The following is a 21,586-nucleotide window of genomic DNA, read 5'->3' as shown; positions in this document are numbered from 1 at the left end:
GTGGAGGCCATGGGGTCTTGGAGACAGACAGCCTGGTTCAGATCTGAGCAGTGCCGCCCACTGAATTCGAGATCTTTGTGGGTTTTCTGAGTCTCTGTTTCATCATCTGTAGAATGGGGGTGATGGTTATAACGGAAACCCCCTTGGGAGACCTTTGTGGGTATAGAATGAGGGATTTAGCCCCAGACTCGTAGCATGGGCTTGGGGAAAATGATGACTGAGATGGGAACTGAATCCGTAAGTATTTAAAAAGCAACGAAAAAGGCTTTAGCTGGCGGATGTTTAGAAAATGAGATGTGCCTATACACCACGGTCTTATCTGGCCAGAAAATAAAATGAAGTCTTGATACACGTGACAGCACGGATGGACCTTGCAAATATACTTTGTCAGCCCAAAGGTGGTCCTTTCCTGGCAGTCCGGACCCACCATTAGCTCCTCAGGAGACAGGTGAGCAATCTCTTCCTGAGCTGTTTAGTCTCTGAAAATTCACCGGAAGGTCGACCATGAGCTGGTTCCAACAGCAATGACTTTGAAAGTTTGGGTTGTTTTTTTAAAAAAGTGTTTAAACTTTTTAATAAAGTAAATATGAGAGGCCTATATAACAATGACTTTGAGTTTTGCAAAGGGAATAGAGGTCAGTCCAAAAACCGAAAGCCCGTTTACTGTGTGAATCCATTTATACCAAAAAATCCAGAGTAGGCAAGTTCAGGGAGCAGGTGAGTGGCCACTGGGGGGGCAGGGGATGGGGAAAGAGGTGTGGCTGCCCTGGGGACAGGACTTCTCTCTGGAGGGGTGTCTGTGAATACACTGAACACACTGCCGTGTACCCTAAAGACTTGACAGCTACGTGAGCCATGCCTTCCTGCTATTTGAAAAAAAAAAAAAAAAAGTCACAACTAGCTAGAAATACTGGCGCTGACCTGTCGTGAGGTGAAATCCAATCGTCAGAAAATTCCAGAGAGTTGAGCACGTCCCTTCAATTCCTAAGCCTCAGCTTCCTGGTCTGTAAAAAGGGCAGAAAACTAAAATTTTCAAAGACTAATTTTAGACACATTTAGAAACCACTTGGTTTCTAATCTGACTCTTAGCGAGCGAGCCCAGGGGTCAGAATGGAACTGCTCCACAGAGTTTCTGAGGCTTAAATCTTCACTGGAGCAAACTGCCGCCTCATCTTCCTCCCACGGAGCCGTGGATGGGTTCAAATCACTGCCCTTTGGTTATCAGTTTTACCACTTTAACCACTGAGCCACTAGAGAATCCTAAAATGGGAATAAAATAAGTCTTAGCAAGCCACTAAAGCACATGGGCTATGTAGACACAGTATGCGCTCAATAAATGTGAGCTTGTCCCAGGACACAGGACCTGACCCTGTCGAGTCTTGGATCAGGGGCCTCCTAGAGGCTGCTGAACCTCAAAAGATCTGTGCCCTCCCCAAACCTGCAAGTTTCTTTTTTTAAATACAGAATTGAGACTACTTGTTTGCTGGACAGCCCACAGCATCAAAACCCTGCCTCTCGGATTTCCTTTGCCATGACAGTGGATGCTACAGACCTGAGAATCCACACTTCTTCCCTCTGCAGCCTCGATCAGGTCATGTTATGGTAATACAGCGGGACCTGGCAGCACAACTGGAAGCCCAGCCGGAAGCCGACATGGTCCTCTTGTCCTCAGGACTCCTGGTGGCACTGCTGATTAAAAATTGGGACTTGGGCGTGATGGTTTGGACCCTCTGGTTGCTTTACAGTCAAAGACAAGGCAGTTCTTGTCCAGGTCTCCTTCCATGAAGACCTGAAGCTTGGAGACCCTACGGGGCTCTTCTGCTCTGACCCGCAGGCTCACAATGAGTTCAAGGTGACGACGGCAGTGAGTTTTGTCCATTTTGCCTTGTTTTCCTGATACCCTCACATCCTGGACTCCTCAGGAGATCACGCCTGGCTCTCTCTCTCTGTCTCTGCGTCTCCATTCAGCTGCCTCCTTGCCCATGAGACCACAAAACTCAAAGCATTTAGCAGCCCCAGCTCCAAGCGTGGATGCAGGAAGGATATGGGTCAGCTCCCAAGGGTGACAGCCCCAAGTGCTGTCAGCGAGCTGAGAGGGAATAAAGATTTACAGCCTTGGCAAATGCTGGAGGGACGGGGGACCTGAGGGCGCTTTGCCAGGATTGGTTCTGAGTGTGGTTCAGCCAGATTTCCTTTGGGAGCCTCCAGAATTTATCTCTGAATGACCATGACCATGCTCATGTGAGGAGAGAGAACAGACTTGGAGGCTTCATTCCAAAACCAGTCCTAGAAGGAAGGGAGGGAGAGAGGGAACATGAAAGAGGAACGGAAGAATGAAAGGGAGGAGGAAATACCATGTTCACTTCTTACAACATTTACAGAGTACTTTCACTTCAATCCTCTGTGCTGACCATGAAGCCTGCTGTCTTATATAAGGCGCTCTGGTGGCCCAGTTGGTAGTGAGCTGTGCTACCAACCCAAAGTCAGGAGATTCAAATCCACCAGCTACTTTGGGAAAAAGATGGTGTCTCCTCCCACGTGATTTCACTGACTGTGAAAATATGCCGGAAGGTGCGCTTTGCGTTGGTTCCCACTCGATGACAGTGATATTTTTTTGAAGCCTGGTCCAGGTTGCTTCCTAGGGATCTGGAAATTCAACAGTGACTAAGAACAGAAAAAGAACTGATGCCTTTGAGTCGTGATGTTGGAGAAGAGAACTATCTCATGGGCTGTCAAAAGAACAAACAACTCTGTTTTAGAGGCAAGAATGGTGAAACTTCATCTCACATACTTTGGGCATGTTGTCAGGAGGGGCCAAAGGCATCGTGCGGAGAGAAGTAGAGGGTCAGGCAGAAAGAGAAAGACCTTCAACAAGACAGCCTGCCACAGGGATGGTAACAAAGGCCTTGAGCCTATCAGAGATTCTGAGGATGACACAAACCAGGGCAGGGTTCCTAGCTGATGCTGACAGCGTCGCTGTGAGTTACAATCAACTGAGTAACATCTGACAACAGCAGCCTGGGACACTGAGTTCAGCACTATTAGCCCATTTCACAGATAAACAAACCAAGGCCCGAAGAGGCAGAGTTGCTTCTCCCTTGGCTACGTGCTGAGTTAAAAGGATTGGGGGCCACCTGGTACTGGACTTTGCTCTGCTGGTGGGGCCTTCCCTCTGCCCTGGATGGGGGATCTTTGCTGGACCCCTGGAGTCCTGTGAGATGGGAATGCTCCCCCATCACTGCACTCATCAGAGCGAGAATGCCCGAGGCCTGGCTCCCCAGGACCAGATCTCATTTCAGAGGATGAAAAATCTGCCAAGGAGCAGAGCGAGACAGGAGCGCACATCCACGAGGACAAATGAGCCTTCTCCTCCCTTCTCAGCAGACGGAAGACAGAACTAGACGCTGCTGTAGTGTGCTGCCGCCCCGCACGTCCCCGCCTGCTCCAGCAGACAGGAGCCCTGCCCTGCTCGCATCTGTCCCCTTCAAAACGGGGCTCAGGTGGTGGATCCCCATGTGCTTGGGCTTTAATGCATCCAGTCAGCACTGGACGTGCAAGGAGGGCCAGAAGTGGAGTGCGGAGGTCAGGCAGACTGGACAGGGGCCAGCACCACAGAGGACACCAAGGAAGAAGTGACTGGTCAGGAAAGGGGCTGGCACAGAGCTCCACAGTCAATCCAACCCCTTATGGTGTAATGCTGAGAAAATGACTTTGCCTCTCTGAGCCGGGGTGGGTGGGTGGGGGTGTGTGTGTGTGTGTGTGTGTGTGTGTGTCTTCCCACAGGCAAAGGTAGTGCGTGTATTATGGTGTTTCTCAGGGACTGAATGGGTTGATGGATACGGAACAGTTGGTATGGGGCTTCACACAGGGCAAGGATTCAAGAAACGGGATATAATGCAGTTAAGAGTAATACAATGTAATGTAATGCGATATACAATGTAATCATTACATTAGATTACATTACAATTCACATGATAATTCTTTTTTGCGGACTCCTGAGAAGGAGAACTTTCTGCTGACATGAGGGAAGGGGAAGGGCTGGCTGAGAAGGACAGGGCACCGAGTCCTGAGCTAGATGGCAGGATGGAACAGGGGGCAGGCTCTCTGCTATCTGGGCGTCCCACCCCTCCTCTTCCCATGATGCCTTAGTGTGTGGCACTTTCCAGCCTCCCCAGGGCTTCCTGCCCCCAGGGGCACTGAGGGAGCAGTAAGAGATGGGAGGGGAGCAGGCACTCTCCCCTCCTGAGTCCCTCTTTCAACTCCCTAACTTGCCAGAAGCCAAACCCAAGGCCGAGTTGCTCCCACTCACAGCGACCACATGTGCTACAGAGGCACAGCTGAGCCAGGTGACTTTCCTGGCCGTAATCGTACCAAAACAGATTGCCAGGCCTTACTTCCGCAGTCCTATAGCAAGCGCTGACATTAATACACTTAAGGTTAGGAGTTGAACATGAGCTATTTGTCTCACTGAAGGACAACTCTAAATGTCTGCTTCAGTCAATAAAACCTGGTGCTGATGAGTTAACTCCGACACACACTGACTGTACAGGACAGACTGGAACGGCCCCACAGGGTTTAAAGCTGTAAATCTGCGTGACCACAGCCTTTTCTTCCTGAGTTGGCTGGTGGATACAAACCACTGACCTTTTGTTAGCCACTGAATACTTAACCTCTGCATCAGTAGGGTTCCTTTTAGACTCAAGGCCACAGAAGTCTTGCCAATAAAGGTCAGGCAACAGAGGCCAACTGGGCCTACTCGTCCCCCCGACTGGGCACTGTTGATTTCAGCGGTCAGTGTCGAGCCCACCGGCACCTGAGCGGAAACTGGGCTCTCCAGGATCACCCCAGGTTGGAGGGTCTGACAGGGGGTGTCTTTTGAGTCTTGTCTTGATCTGACTCAGAAAGGCAGTGCACTATGGAGGGGATGCATGGACTCCGGCTCACACAGAGCCATGTGCAAATGCACTTTAGGGCAAATGGCCTTAGTTCTCGGGGTACAGTTTCTTCATTTGCAGAATGCAGTCCCTGTGACTCAGATTAGCACCACTACCAAGCATCACAGCAACAAACACCAGACAGGATGTCACTGAGAAGACTTTGCTGTTGTGGGGTGGTGACTCACTCGGCCCTGACGGCTCACTGGCCAGGCCTGCGCTGTCCTCACAATCACAGCCGGGGGTGAACCTGCCACTGCTGCCACTGTGTCGGTCCGGTTCCTTAAAGGCCTCCCCCTTTACCCACAGCTTCTCTATTTTACCAAGCGTGCTATATACTGTCCATCTCCAGGGCCTGCTCTCTCCTGACAGCACGTCCAAAGCGTGTGAGACAAAGCTTTACCCTCTCACTTTAAAGGAACATGCTGGCTACACTTCTCCGAAGACAGAGCTACTCGTTCTTCCGCAAGTCCATGGTATATTCAATATTCTTCGTCAACACTACAGTTCAAAGGTATCAGTTCTTCAGTCTTCCTCATTCACTGTTCAACTTTCATATGCTTATGAGCTCACTGAACATACTGGGGCAGGTGTACCGAGTCCTTAAAGAGACATCTTTGCTGTTTAACCTAACACTTTAAAGAGATCCCAGCAAAGTTGCTCATTGTTTGATCTCTTGACTGCTACTTCCCGGGATGTTGACTGTGGGTCCAGGGAAAACACAATCTTGGGGATCTTCAGTCTTTTCCCCTTTTACATGATGTTGCAATGGTCCACTTGAGAGGAATTTTGTTTTCTTGATGTTGAGGTGGAATCCACAGTCAAGGTTACAGTCTTTGATCTTTATCATTAAGTGTTTCACCTCTTCTTCATTTTCAGTCAGCGAGGTTGTGTCATTGCTTATCACAGCTTGTTAATGAGTCTCTCTAATTCCAACGCTGTGATCTTTCTACAGTCAAGCTTCCTGGATTATATGATCAGCATACAAATTGAAGGAGGATGGTGGAAAGGTGTAACCCTGACTCACATCTTTACTCACCATAAAATACCGAACACCCCAGGGGCCCACGGACACCACTCAACTAGAGACACGCAGGCTGCATTAACCTGCTAGTGCCTGGAACCTTTTGGTGGGCTGGAGTCCTCCAGAGAGCTCAGGGTGCTAGTCATTTACTGGCTATGTGAACAGAGAAGAATGCCAATATGCAAATATCCAGACAGACAGCATCTTGGGGGCTGTGCCCAGCTTACGGGTCACAGGTTAAGATGATGGATAGACATACTGCTTTTGGCAGAGGCACTGAGATTAATGCTGGCCATTCAAAGCTATTGGCTCCTCCCCTAGAGAAAGATAACAGCCTTGCAAATCCTACAGGGCGGTTCTAACCCATCCTACAGAGTCACGAAGAACACAACTGATTTGATGGCAGTGAATCTGGGGGAAGTAGAGTGGTGGGTGGCTCAAGGCTTGGGAGGCACGGACACCCACCCTCGACTGGGCCAAAGCTCATCTGTGCCAGCAAGAACACTGAGTAGGAGGTAGGTGTACTAAGGAGCAATGGTGTCAGTTTAAAGACTAAGGTGTGTCTGACCCAATTCATGGTCTTTTCAATTACTCGCTGTGCACTTGAATGTGCACGATGAATAGGATGCTAGAAGAAGAATCAATGCCTTTGACTGGCGCTGTGAGAGAAGACCATACCAGTGACTGTCAAAAGAACAAACAAATAGGTCTTAGAGAAAGTGCAACCACGGTGCTCCTTAGAGTCAAGGATGGGGAAACTTGGCCTCACAGACTTTGGGCGTGTTGTCTGGAGGGGCCAGGACTAGGACAAAGACATCACACTTGGTAAGATGCAGAGTTAGTAAAAGAGAAGAGAGCCTCATCACGGATTGACACAGTGACTAGCTGATGGGAGATGGTGAAGGCGGCACAGAACAGGGCACAGATCTGCCGGTCAGAGAGTTGCTATGCACCCTGGGCAACTCGACATGTCATTTGAGGGGTATCTGGGGGAGCTCTAGTGGCTCAGGAGTAAGGAACTGCACTGCCAATCCAAAACTGGCAACTGAAATTCACCAGCTGCCCTGTGGGAGAGAGGTGGGCAGTCCCCTCCCACATACGTCACTTTCTGAAAACCTGCTAGACGGTCAGCTCTGAGCTGGTTCCAACTCAATGGCATGTAACAACAGTAACAGGTACGGAGATAAGGGGTTGCACTGCCAACCCAAAGGTGGGCAGTTTGAGTCCACCAACTGCTCCTAGATGGGCAACCTCCTCCCATGCGATCAGAGCCTCTGAAAACCCGCTGGAGGGCCAGCTACAGGTCAGTTCAGACTCCAGGGTACAAACCACCACCAAACACACGTGCAGAGGAGGGAGCTGGCGGCCTAGTGTGTAAGGATTGTGCAGCTAACCCGAAGCGGGTGCCTCACTGGCGGTCCAAACGCACCAGTCGCTCTGCAGGAGAAAGATGGGCAATCGCCTTCTGTGCGATTTACAGGCTCAGAAAACCCGCTGGAGAGCCGGCTCCCACTCTACAGCTACACGTTCTGAGTTGCTGGGAGTTTTGTCTGTCTGGGTTTTCTGGTGTAGTGTCACTCTGACAGCATAATGCATTTCACGTTGTGCTGCTAAGGGAAAGGTTAGTGGTTCGAATCCATCAGGGTCTTCAAGGAGCATTCTTCTTGGAATCTGAATGGAGGGTCACCACGAATAGACTCGATGGCAGAGAGTTCAGTTTTGGTTCTGGACCCCGGCTCCGAGGCCAGGAAGTGAGGACACAGGCCCTGCTTGTACCCTGTTTACCCCGCCCTGACTGGGCACAGCAGAAATCCTGGGTGCTGGGCATCATGCCCACAGGAACAAGAGGGCGGCCCCGCCTTGCTCATGGTCAGCACTCCACCCCAGCTTTGGGGGCCTGGCCAGTCCTCCACCTCAGACTTCCGCAATGTGGGTATTTCTAGTCTCAACCATAATGGGGCTGAGGGAGCGGCGGAGGGGCTATTTTGGGTCTGGGAAGAGAGCTGTGGTGGGCGTGAAAGGAGACAATGACAGGGTTGGCAGGGCTGGGCCCTTCTGCCGACAGCCCTTGTGCCCACACCACCTGGCCCTCCCCACAGTGGTCAGCCTCAGTCTGACCCCAGCATGGAGGGAAGAGGCAAAGAGGACGTGGGAGGTGGAGAAACAGGCCCAAGAAAAGCTGGGGGCAGGGAGAGGACAGACATCAGGCAGGGCCAGCGGGGAGGTGACCAGAGCGTGAGGTGACAAGCAGTCACAACTCTCAGGGCCATCCTGGGGCAGTGTTCTTCCCCAGTCAGTGCTCTTCAGGCCAAACTGCGTGGCTGTCACCGTGGACCACAGAAGTCATGACACAGGGGCCCTTCTGGGTCATCTGGGGTCACTGTGTCACCAGCCACATTCTTCTTTCATTATGTCATTCAGTCTGTAAACTCAAGCACTAACTACTTGGATTTGCTTAGGGCAGCTGCTGTTTTAAATCCTCAGATGGTGCAAACAGTCCATGCATGACTGTTAACCCAAAGGTTGGTGGTTCAAGCCCCTCAGTGGTGCTGACGCTCTGCTTCCATAATGATCAGGCCAAGATGACCCGATGGCGCAGCTCCAATCCCTAAACCAGGTGGCGGCATCCACTCAACCGTCACAAGCTGGGGGGTTTTGGTTTTAGGGGTTGCCCTGTATGGCAGTCGCAAACTATACTGTAACCACTTGCAATAATTTTGAAATAAAATTTTAAAATTCCATTTCTCAGTTGCACTGACCACACTCTACGTGCTCCATGTGGTTGGTGGCCACTGGGCTGGCCACTGCAGGCTACAGAACACCCAGACCACCACCGAGGGTTCTGACTCTGAATGCAGAGACCACCTGGTCTGGCCATCACCTTAGGGGAGGCACACCTGGATCCCTCCTGGCCAAGCCCCTGGGTTACTGTCATTAAGAAGCAGAGATTTAGCTGACCCCACTGGATACCATCAGGAGGGACAAGTCCTTGGAAAAAGACATCAAGCCTGGAGGAGAGGACCAGTGAAGGAGAGGAAGTCCTTCAATGTGACGCACTGACATAGTGACTGCAGCAATGGGCTTAAGGGCTGAAGAGACTGTGGCATCGAACAACAACACCCGGATGCAGGCATGACCCAGAGGGGCGCCTAGCACCCTTCCAGGTCTGCTCCTCAGGAGCTGGGAAGACTGAAGACCCCGGCTTTTGACTTCTGGTCACAGCGGAGCGGCTACATCAGCCTGAACCCCCCACTCCTACAGATGACAACTACAAACAACCACCCGCAGGCTGGGCAGACAGTGGTGGGGAGTCAGCAATCAGACGGGAACAGTTACCTATATTTATGGGATTTTGATTGAAGGCAGGCTTCAGTCCCCGCCAAATGGGGTGGCTAACGTCCAGAGAGAACTCACTGCCTTACTGACTTATAAACACTCGAGGACAGCTGGAAGCAAACGATAGCAGGTGGAAAGTGAAAATGGGAATCCTGGAAAGAAGAGAGTCAGAGGGACGAGTCCCGCTTCTGGACGTGAATCCTACCCAAATCTTGTTGTTGTTAGGTGTTGTCGAGTACAACTCATAGATCTGAACCCTGACCTATCCGGTGCTGTCCTCACAATCTCCAACACACTGGAGCCCACTGCTGCAGTCACTGTGTCAGTCCATCTGGTTGAAGGTCTTCCTCTCTTTAGTCAACCCTCCACATTCCCAAGCATGAGATCCTTCTCCAAGAATAGCCTCTGCTAGCAACAGCCCAAACTATGTGAGATGAAGGTTTATTATCTTTGTCTCCAAGGAGCACTCTAGCTGCGCCCTCTCTAAGACAGCTGCTTGTTCTTTCTGTCATCGTAGTATATTCAGGACTCTTCTGTCCTGGGCTGGACGGTGAGGGCTACAGAACATCCCAATCACCACCGAAGGTTCTGCTAGAGAGTGCTGGTTCTGAGTGCAAACCCACCTGGACCAATCTCCACCTGGAGTGGAGCGAGGTGACAGAAGAAGAATCGACGCCTTCTAACTCTGGCATTGGAGAAGAGGAATGAACATCTAGGCTTATTGAAATATACATGCACTAGGCGGACTCCAAGCAGCTCAATAAAGACTTAAAGAACTGGACAGAAATTGCTGGACCTGCCACCCCAGGGAGAGAGAGTATGGAATTTGAGTTCATCCAAGGTAACTGTCTACTTAAAAAAAAACCCAAAAAACAAACCAAACCAAATACACAAAATAACCAAATCCCTGCACAATTTAGAGCAACATAACAAAATTCAGTTTCTGTAAGATGTCATTCATGACATCCAAGTCACAGTTCAAAATTGTTGGGCAGACACAAAAAATAGGGCAATGTGGCCTACACACAGTGAGAAAAGCTAATCTCCACCAGCCTATGTTTTTGTTAACAGCCCAGTATGGTAGTGAATACCCCAGCAGAGCACCTCCAGTGTCCACGTTGTTGTTGTTGTTGTTGTTGTTGTTGTTGTGTACCATCAAGTCAGAGCCGACTCATAGCTGGTCCTCCAGTGGGGTCTCAGTGGCAGTTAATCACACAGGAGGAGACTGCTCACCTTTCTCTCCTGGAGCACCTGGTAGAAGTGAACTGCCCACCTTTGCCTTTGTAGGGCAGTTCCTTACCACCAAATAATTTAGCTACCCCACTCAAAGAATAGAAATGCTTTTAAAAATATTATTTGCTCCACTAAACTGTTTATTAATCTTAGCAGAATTTCTGTCTTCTGAGTTTTCCAGCTTTCACACGTTGTCTCCTCCTTTGAGAAAGAGCCCTGTTTTGCTTTATGGGAAGCTAGCATACGGAGCTACACTGACACTAAAAAGTAGTGATGAAATAATTTTTCAAAGTTTCCTATAAATAACAGCTTAAGCTATTTCTGCTACCACAGAAAGTCTAAGAAGGAAAAAATGGCCAAATGATAAAACTGTTAAAGGGTTATAATTCTGGGGGGAGGGAGGGGAGGAGGCAATTCATAGAAACAAATTTAAAATAGCTCTTATAACTAACCTCAAGGACAGAAAAGAAAATCAAGTTATAATGAATGGGTTAATAGGACAGCTCAGTAGGGAAACTTTTTAAAAAGAAACAAATTAAAACTCTAGAACAGAAAAATACATGACTTGGGAAAAAATTAACTAGATAGGCCTAACATCAGATTGAGGAGAACAAGAAAAGCTGTTGAATGTGAACATAGGTCAATTAAAACAGAAGAGAGATGCGTGGGCTTTATGACATTTCTAAAGGTCTAACCTGTGCAGGCATACACCCCAGAGATGCTGTGGGTTCAGCTCCACACCACCGCAATAAATTGTACAGTAAAAGCAAGCAAGTCACATGAATTTTTGATGTCTCAGTGCATATAAGAGTTATGCTTACATTCTCCTGGAGTCTATTAAGCACGTACTGATGTTGGGTACTGTAGAGTCAGAACCGACTCTTCGTTGAGCCTCCAAGCTGGTTTTCAGAGGCAGTAAATCACATGGAACTTGAGTGCCCACCGTGGACTCAAACTGCGTGCCTTTGTGATGGCCGCACAATTCCTTACCACTAAGCCACCAGAGCTCCCCAAATACGCATTATGAGCCTCACGGAAAAAGTCTGAACTATTGTGAAAATGATCGAAATGCGACACAGATGTAAGGCAAGCACGTGCTGTTGAAAATCTGGCGACAAGTGATACACACTCAAGGAACGTTAAACAAACCTCCAGTTTGTTAGAGAACCTCAGAGAGCAACAAAGTGAAGTGCCATACATGTAAGAGTGGCTGTATGCAAATGTATGCAAATGAACTGCCTGGGAGGGAGTGGGGGGAGGGAGAGACAGAGAGAGAGAGCGCGCGAGAGAGAGTGAGCGAGCTTTTGACAAAATCATGGCTGGGAATTCCCAAAGCTGAAGCTGCATTTACTGGTTCAAGAGGCTCGAGATGTGCCTCGTGCAGAAAAAATACAAACAGTAATGGCCATCTGGTGGCCTGGCTGCAGTTGCTCGGCTAACACAAAGATTACCCGTCTCTGACGGTCGGAACCCACCAGCATCTCCACAGAAGAAAGACGGGCCACCTCCTCTCATGTGATGCGCAGCCTTGGAGAGCTGTAGAAGGCCAGCCTGGGGTTAGTTCCTACTCAAAGGCCATGAGTCCGAGTTGAAACAACTTCTAAGAGGAGTGAGTATTAGGCTCACAAACTGTGGAAGGGCAAGGCCCACTTCTGTGTAGGTTACAAGCACATTTTCTGACACATTCGTAACACTATTCTATTGTCGTTGTGTGCCGTCAGTCAGAACTGACCTGCAGCTGACCCTGCAGAGGGTCTTCAAGGGCAGTGAATCGCACAGGAGGAGACCACTTTGTCCCATGGAACAGCTGATGGATTCGAACCACATGCTTTTGGGATTGCAGCACAGCTTCTTATCACTAGGCCACCAGAACTCTCTTACAAATCCTGTAGTTTGCCTATAAAAGACACAGAGAGGACTAAGGCTATAAAATGCTTTCACACTTAGGTATCTTCCTAACAGTTCATACTAGAGAGTGTGAAACCAGGCTGCTCCTTGGAGACAAGGATTCTGAAGCTTCGTCTGACATGCTTTGGACATGTTGCAAGGAGGGATCAATCCTCAGAGAGGGACATCATGCTTGGGAGGGTGGAGGGACAGTACAAGAGAGGAAGACCCTCGATGAGATAGACTGATACAGTGACTGCGGTAATTGGGGGTAGGTGTGTCAGAGACAGTGAGATTGGCACAGGATAGAGCAGGGTTTAGGGCTGTTGTAAACAGGGTCGCTGTGAGTCGCGGGTGACTTGACAGCACATAACAACAACATATTTCATGTATATTTTCCTAACTTACATTCATGGTAACTTTCTAAGGAACCAGGAATGTCTGTCTACAGTTTGTTTGACTAATTATTTTTTATGACTTTAAAAACTGAAAGCTGCTCAGAGATGTTGAGTAACCCAAGTAGGAGCCTTTAGGAAGTGGTAGAACCAGGATCGGAAGGCCAACTTGAAAGCCCCTTCTCTTTTACGTCAATGTTGGTAAACTCTGGACTCTCATGGAAGAGGGCTTTCAAAAACTATCCCCCTCCCCACACTAATTAAATCCGTATCTCAGGGGGTTTTGGTTCAGGCGTTGACGTTTTTTAATCTTTCCCCACCAGGTGATACCGGAGTGGGGTGAGGTGTGAGAACCGCTGTTGTACAGCAAGCTGCAGATTGAAAAACACAGACAAGAGGAGAAGTAGAAAAACTCATTGTCATCCAGTCAGAAGTGACTTACAGCGGATCCTCCGCTGGGTTTCCAAAGCTGTAAATTGCACGAGAGGAGTTTGCCATCTCTCTCCTGCGGATTCACTGATGGATTCAGAACGCCAGAATATCGCAGCCTTTAGGTGAGAAGTGCAACTCCCTGTAGAGCAGGCGACCAGAGCTCCAGAGGGTGGGCTTAACGCCCTTCACACCAAGGGAGGGCAGTTAAGTAGAGGGGGCCCTCAGAACAAAGCCTGACCTGTCAGTCCATGCTCCCTTCCAAGCCCTGGCCCCTAAGTCTGTAATCCTCCAGTCCTCTTCCTTGTCCCAGAGTTTTGTATAGTGTCCCCTCCATTAGTTCCAAAAGATATGGGGGTGATAAAAGCGTCAATGGCACTGCTCTGAACAGGGTCTGAGTTATAAGCGGCCGCAGTGGCAGATGCAGGCCACTTACTCTGGGTGAGGTATGAGTGTACAACCTTAGAGCCCTAACTCTTTCAGGCTAAGCTGGGGGAGAGGAAAAGAGTCAGACAGCCCCCATAACTCTTCTTAGAGCCCCTTGGGGTGGACCCAAAATCCTAGGAGAGAGAGCCTGTGCTGAACAAGGCAAACACGGGGCAATGGTCCCCCTGGGCCCAGTCTTGCTACAGTGCCTCCCCTCAGCAATCACTCACAGTCCTGACTCCCAGTCTCAGCCTGGCCCCGGGATGCGGCTCCCACCCCCCACCCTTCCACCTACTCAGACACCATGCAGGCCGTAAACCCTGAGCAGCTTGTTCTCTGTCCCCAAAGCCCAGCACAAAGGGTAGACACTCCACGGAGAGTCTCTTAGCTTGTATGGATGGACGTGGCTGGCCCCACTGCTGTCTATGGTGGAGTGGTGGGTGGCTCAGCTTTGCCACTGGGCACCAGAGAGTGAAACCATCTAAGACCTCCCCTCACAGTCACAGTGGTGGTGATAATAATCAGGTGGTGGTGATGATGATGATGATGATGATGGGGATGTGGACGGTAACAATGTGATGATCATGATGATGGCGATGGTGGTGGTGATGACGATGTTGTAGATGACAGTGATGTTGATGATGGTGGTGGTGATGATGGCAATGGTGACGGTGGTGGTGATGATGATGGTCATAATGGTGGTGATGATGGCGGTGGTGGTGATGATGATGGCAGTGGTGATGGTGATGGTGGTGATGATGATGATGGTCATAATGGTGATGATGGTGGACTGATGATGATGGTGGTGATGAGGATTATAAGGGATGGTGATTGCAATAATGGTGATGATGATGGTAATGGTTGTGGTGATGGTGGTGGTGATGATGGTGGAGATGAGGATTATAAATCTTGGTGATGGTAATAATAGTGATGATAATGGTGATGATGATGGTGATGATGGTCATAATTATGGTGCTGTTGATGGTGGTGAGGAGGATTATAAGGGTTGGTAATTTTAATAATGGTGATGATGATGATGGTGGTGATGTTGGTGGTAATGGTTGTGGTGATGATGATGGTGGTGATGAAGATTATAAATCTTGGTGATGGTAAAATAGTGATGATGATGGTGGTGATGGTCATAATGATGGTGCTGTTGATGGTGGAGATGAGGATTATAAATCTTGGTGATGGTAATAACAGTAATGATAATGGTGATGATGGTCATAATGGTTATAATGATGGTGATATTGATGGTGGCGATGATGATGGTGTGATAATGATGGTGTTAATGATAGCGGTGGTGATGATGATGGTCATGATGATGGTCATGATGATGATGATGATGATGATGATTATGGTGATGGTGGTGATACTGATGGTGATGATGATGGAGATAGTGATGATGACTGTGGTGGTGATGATGGTGGTGATAGTGCTGGTGACGATGATGGTGGTGATGAAGATCATGGTGATGATGACGGTGGTGATGGTGATGGTGGTGGTGATGATGATGGTGTGATAATGATGGTGTTGATGATAGTGGTGGTGATGATGATGGTCATGATGGTGGTCATGATGATGATGATGATGATGATTATGGTGATGGTGGTGGTAATGATGGTGATACTGATGGTGATGATGGTGGTGATAATGATGGAGATAGTGATGATGACTGTGGTGGTGATGATGGTGGTGGTGAAGATCATGGTGATGATGACGGTGGTGATGGTGGTGAGGATTACAAGGGTTGGACTGTGATAATGGTGATGGTGATGATGGTAATGGTCGTGGTGATGATGATGGTGATACTGATGATGGTGGCGATGATGATGGTAGTGGTGATGGTGAAGATGTTGATGGTGATAAAGCAATTATCTCCTCTGAGCAACGACTATGTGTTAGACACTTAACCCAACGAACTAAAACCCAACCGGTTGGCATCTAATTGGTTCTCACTTTGTTCCTGCAGGACCCACAGGTTGTCCAAGGATATAAATATTTATGAACACACACTGCCTCATCTTTCTCCTGCAGAGCAGCTGGTGGGTTCAAACCACTGACTTTTCCAACAGCAGCCAAGTACCTTACCCGCCGTGCTCCCAGGGCCTCCTCAGGCACTAGCCGGACCACCCATCAGGGCTGCACCTGTGTGGATGGAGCCTGTGCTGCCGTATGCTGGAATCAAAGCCACCAGTATTATAAATGCCAGCAGGGTCACTCCTGACAGGCAGGTTTCCACCACGGTGGACAGACTCCAAAGAATGTCCTGATGACTTACTGTCTAATTAGCCAGGGAATCTCTATGGCTCACCAATCTTGTGCCGGCAGGTGAACGCTCTAGCTCAGAAAGCTCTCAAAAAACCAGAGTGGTCACGATGGACGTGGACATTCGCAGCAATCGTGAGGATGGTGCAGGACGAGTAATGCTCTGCGCTGTTGCACACGGCGTCACCATGAGTTGGTCCCGAGGTGGTAACTAACAACACTATGTACCTGACATACAGTAACTCGCTGTGTCCCTGGAACCACCCTACAAAGTGCTGCTTCACCTCCACTTTGCAGGAAGAGGCAGCTCTGGTGTCCAGTGGGGAGGGAGTCACACTGTTCACCCAAAGACGGTGTGTCTCTGGCAATTCAACTCCACCAGCAGATCCTGGGAAGAAAGAGAGGCAAGTTGCCTCTGTTCAAATTAGAGCCTCAGGAAAGATGCCGGCCGGTCAGCTATGAGCTGGTTCTGACTCGATGGCAATGGCGTTCTGCACAGATGAAGAGACCGAGGGTCAGAGAGGGAATGCTCCCCGTTCTTGGCAGAAATGGGATCAAAGCCATGTCCGCTCTCTCGCTGGAGCTCTTGAGAACTGTCCTACCCTCTTGACTCGGGCTTTCCTCTCATCTTCACAGGAAGGAATCAAATTCAGCCCTAAGTGATGCCTTGGCCAGGCTGGACTCATGGCTTGGGGAAAGGTGCCAACCTCATCCTCGCTGTGTCCCTTTGGGGTTCCCACTCCTGACAGTTCTCTCAGTTCTCAGCAACTCACAGTCTGGGACCTCCGGTGGGTATCTGGAGCACTGGCATGGTCTCTGGAGGCCTCAAAGGCTCAGGGGGTAACTCTCCATCCTAGTCCATCTTGAGACTATTGATCTAGGTCCCAGGGGGCATGTAAGAGCCCAGTGGGCAGCCGCTCCAGGCGTGCCCAGCCGCCTCTGTCTGATGACCGCGGAAAGCCATTACAGCCCACTTAGCTGTAAACAGCTCTCCACAGCACTCACTGGTCCATGAGGGGCTCGGAGAGCTCTCTGCTCCCTGAGTGAGGGGGTGCAAGCGCCAAGTGGGGGCTGCGCCTCCTTACTGGAAGTGCTGCCTCTCGTCTGGCTCAGCTTCCAGGAAAGGGGGCCAGCTGGGGCCTGGCCAGCCCTGCCCATTTCTGCCCACTCTGCTACCAGGGGCCTCGTCCCCAGGCTGATCCTTCCTCATGGTGCCGTCACCCAGCACCTGGGGGTCCAGGACCCGAGGCCGGGAAGAACCTTAGCTGCCACTTGGAAAGCACAGACTGAGCTTTCTGAGTTCAAAGTTGATCTGACGTCAGACAAGAGGCAGTAAGTACCAGCACAGGACTGACACGGGGATAAGGTGTGACATCGGATGTGTCGCTGGCTGCGGCTGAGGGCTTTCCAGAAGCACCGAGTCTCCCACTGATCCCCTCGAACCCACTGATCCCCTCAAAAGGATTGATTCTTCAGCGTGATCCGCGGGCACGGAAGCCCCAGGGCAAAGTTCTGTCCTTCATTTCCTCACCTATTACACACACACACACACACACACACACCCTGCACCCACTGTACCCCAGCCACTGGGCTGAGTCCCAGGGATTCACAGGGGACAGGCTGACACGCCCTGCCCAGGAAGCTGCGCTTAGTGGGGTGTAGAGGGACTGGAATTGACAGTCCCCACCTTCAGAGCTCTGCTGGGCCATTCAACAAGGGACAGACATCTCTTGGGGACCAAGGTGTCTATCACTATTAACGGTGGCAGGAAGAGCCCTCCCCGGGGCACCTGGGGGATGGGGAGGAGGCTGGTGTGTGGACTTGGAGCCAGTCTGCTGGGGTGTCAATCTGGTTTCTTCAATGTTGTTTTTGTTGTTGCTGTTGGGTCAAATCAGAACTGACTCCTAGCTGACCCTCCACTGGGTTTTCAGAAGCAGTAAATCGCACCAAAGATTGCCTATCTTTTCCCTATGGAGTAGCTAGTGGAGTCAAACTAAGCACCTTTGTGTTGACAGTGCCATCCCTTATCATAAGACACCAGAGCTCCCTGGGCCTCTCCCCCAGGAGTCTTAAAAGACTTGGTCTTCTTATAAGACGTAAGTTGGTGAATGCCACTGAGATAACCCTGACTCCCAGCAGCCCTATGGGGCACAGGAGAGCTGCCTCTTAGGGCTTCCAAGGTGCTGGTGGTGTGGTGCCTGGGGAGCTGAGCTGCGAACCCAATGGTGAGGCCGCTGGTAGTTCAGATCCACGAGAGGCTCCACAGGAGAAAGACGGGCAATCTCCTCCACCTGACGCACAGCCTTGGAAACTCAACGGGGAGTCAGCCAAGAGTCAGTTCCAACTCGAGGGCAACGAGTCAGTGAATCGTTACAGAAGCAGACTGCATAGCTTTTGCCTAGGGAGCGGCCGGTGGATTCAAACCGCTGATCTCTGGGTTAACATCCCAGTGCTTAATGCATGGTGCCATCAGGGCTCCCCCACCTGTGTAGGGCGGGTCCTAAATGTCCTCACTTCCGAGTTAGAAAAAAACAGAAAAGACACAGACAAGCACGGACAGAGGAAGAGACGCCGGGTGACGACGTCAAGGGACAAGGCTGTAGGAACTGAGGGAGGTCAGGACCTCCTTCCGCAGAACCACAGCCACCCAGCCTCCAGGCACCGTGACTACGGCCTTCTGGGACCAGAGAAGAAACATGCACCTGCTGGAAGTGCATCTGTTAGAGCAGCACTGGGACACCTAGACAGACAGGTGGAGACTACGTCCCGGATACCTGGGGAGCTCCTGGCCTCCCTGAGGGATGGCACGGTGGCCCGCTCACTCCGGCTCAGCACAGGCCCTGCTGGCCTGGAGCCTCAGGTCTCATCCTGGTCCCCCCCCCGCCCCCCAGGCCTGACCTGGAGCTCAGTGAGCTGTGGGCGGAGACAGTGCCCTTCTTCATAGTGAGTATGGGACTGGGCCGGTGCCCTGGCCCGTGCCCCTAGGTGCTGGTTCACAGGATGGAGTGTGGGCAGGGGGCAGGTGTGTGCGGCGACACGGGCCGAGGGCTGAGTGTTGTGCGTCCTTTTTCACGCTGGCAACAGCTGGTGCTGAGTCTCAGAGCCCATGGCTGTGACAATTATCAAAATGTTTACTATGTGTCACTATTAATAATGCAGGACCCACCAGCTTCCTCGTCAGAAAACCGCAGCGAGTCACGGAAAGGCCTGGCACTGGGAAGGGCTGTCACGATCGGCCAGCACCTGGGCCTGCCCTCTGGTCCACCCAACATGAGATCTTGTCCCAGCTAAGCCCACTCTGCTAGCCCTTACTGTCTTCTCTCACTCACTCAGGTCCCTATCCCAGACAGAGGCCACCCCTCCTCCTTAGAGTTTCTAGAGTCACTCACTCAGAAGGCATTCCAGAAGATTCCACACCTCCCCCCCGCCCCCCGGGGAATTGTTGTTGTTGTTATGTGCCACCAAGTCGCTTGCGACACATAGCGACCCTATGTACAAGAGCCCTACACTCTGTTCTATCCTGTGTTAACCTCGCCGACTCTAACACACTCATTCCCACCACTCCACTCATAGAATCGATCCATCACATCGAGGGTCTTCCTCTCCTGTGCCGTCCCTCCACTCTCCCAAACATGATGTCCCTCTCCAAGGACAGTCCCTCCTTGCAACATGCCCAAAGCATGTCAGATGAAGCCTCAGAATCCTTGCCTTCAAGGAGCAGCCTGGCTTTACCCTCTCCAGGACGAACTTGTTTGTTTTCCTAGCAGTCCGTGGTGAATTCAATACTTTTCTCGAGCACCAAAGCTCAAAAGCATCAATTCTCTTTCTGTCATCCCTAGTCACTGTCCAACTCTCCGATGCATAGGATGTAACTGTGAGACTATAGCCCGGATCAGGCGTACCTTAGTCTCCAGCCTGACATCGTTGCTCTTCCATACTCCTAAGCATTATACCCTCATATAACAAGCTCCCTCCCTTGTGCCCCACAGCCTTTATCCAGGTTGTCCCCACCCCTGCTACTATGCTTCTCACCTCCTGTCCTATTAACTCTGACACCTCCTTTAGGGGATCCGCTTCAATGTCACCTCCTTCAAGAAGTCCTCCTGGATTTCCCATTCAACCCCATTGAGGATTTTCACAGAACTCTGTCTTATAGGATGGATCACTATAGCATGGCCAGATATCTCAGATCTCTGGGATTCCTTTTTTCAGACTGACACCATAAAACAATAAAGCAAGTCCTACGAAGATTTTTGTTTCCAGGTCTACATTCATGTTATGTTTACTCCATACAACCATCTACTGAGAGTGCGTATCAATATGGGAACCATCTGAGATAGTGTGAGAATCACCAAAACGTGCCGCAGAGGCATGGAGTGAGCACATGCTGTTAGAAATACGGTGACAACAGATTCAAAGAGCTGCACAACCTTCGGTCTGTAAAGAACACGCCGTGAGGCACGAGATGCCAGTAAGAAAACAGTCTTAAATCTATTATCAATTGCTGCCTCTAGACTGTACGTTCTTTGAGAGCAAACAGCGTCCTTCGTGGGGCTGCTGGACTCTGACTAGCCAGTCGTCACCTGATAAACGTCCGTGGCATGAATAAGTGGGCGCCCAGGACAAGGTCTGACTCATGGAGACTTTGTAACTCACAGCGCCCGCTTCACTGTCTTCTCTGCTCAGCAGGGTTCTGCAGGCTGTTGGTGGGTGCGGGGGGACCGAAACCAGGACGGAGAGACCCTTTCCTTTTGGAACAGCCCCTCCAGATGTCTATGTACCCTAGATCTCTAGTCTGATAAAACAGAAACACAAGGGCCTCACCTGCCTCAATGAACACAAGTTTCTTTCCTCACAGTTTGTGGATATTGTTGTTTGGTGCCATCGGGTCAACTATGACTCACAGTGACCCGAGGAACACAGCTCTGAACCCTGCCTTCTCTGAGGCAATCTCACCATCTCCGACACACCTCACCCCACTCACTGCGGTAGTAACTGTGTCAGTCCATCTCAGCCAGGGGCTTTCTTCTCTGTACTGACCCTCTACTCTTCCAAGCATGATGTCTCCTCCAAGGACTGGCCAGCTGAGGAGGCTAGAAGTCTGCACACAGGGTGCCGGCTCCAGGGAAAGGCTTCCTCTCGCTGTTGGCTTCAGGGGAAGGTCCCATCGCTGTTTTTTTGTTCCCTGAAGATCTCATGTGTGTGGCATCGACCTGCCCCCATCTCTGCCTCCTCCCTTCATCTGCTTTTACATTTCCAAAGAGACTGATTTAAAATACACCCCAAGGGCTCTACTTTCAGGAGTCACTTGTACAGTTCATGAAAACACACCCTACACTAATCCTAGAAACTCAGGTGCATAAAACTCACAACGTGGTGTGTGCAACTGCTTTGTACGCACGTGGAAGGTGGACAACAAGGCTGACTGAAGAAAAATCAATGCCTTTGAATTGTGGTGTTGGTGAAGGATACTGAACACCCCATGGACTGTCAAGAGAACAAACCTATCTGCTCTGAAGGGCGGGTAACCAGATGCTTCTCAGAGGTGAAGGGGGTGAAACCTCGTCTCAGGTACTTTGGGCATGTTGTCAGGTGCTTGAAAAAAAGCATCATGCTGTGAAAGGTGGAGGGTCAGTGAAAGAGTGGAAGACCCT

General features: G+C 50.3%; 1 protein-coding gene across 1 annotated transcript in view; it reads right to left on the bottom strand.

The window, feature by feature from the left end:
* Positions 1-14,358, bottom strand: part of SDK2 (sidekick cell adhesion molecule 2) — a 270,400-nt gene extending 256,042 nt beyond the window's left edge. The window contains exon 1 of the mRNA XM_006886394.1: positions 14,163-14,358. Coding sequence (XP_006886456.1) covers positions 14,163-14,358 — 196 coding nt within the window. The remainder of the gene's footprint in view (positions 1-14,162) is intronic.
* Between the last annotated feature and the right edge of the window lie 7,228 nt (positions 14,359-21,586).

The sequence above is a fragment of the Elephantulus edwardii genome, unplaced genomic scaffold, assembly GCF_000299155.1.
Source record: "Elephantulus edwardii isolate Elephantulus edwardi_28Jun2011 unplaced genomic scaffold, EleEdw1.0 scaffold00048, whole genome shotgun sequence".
Classification (NCBI taxonomy): Eukaryota; Metazoa; Chordata; class Mammalia; order Macroscelidea; family Macroscelididae; genus Elephantulus; species Elephantulus edwardii.
Note: the sequence above shows the minus strand (reverse complement) of the source record. Positions and strands in the feature narration are given on the sequence as shown.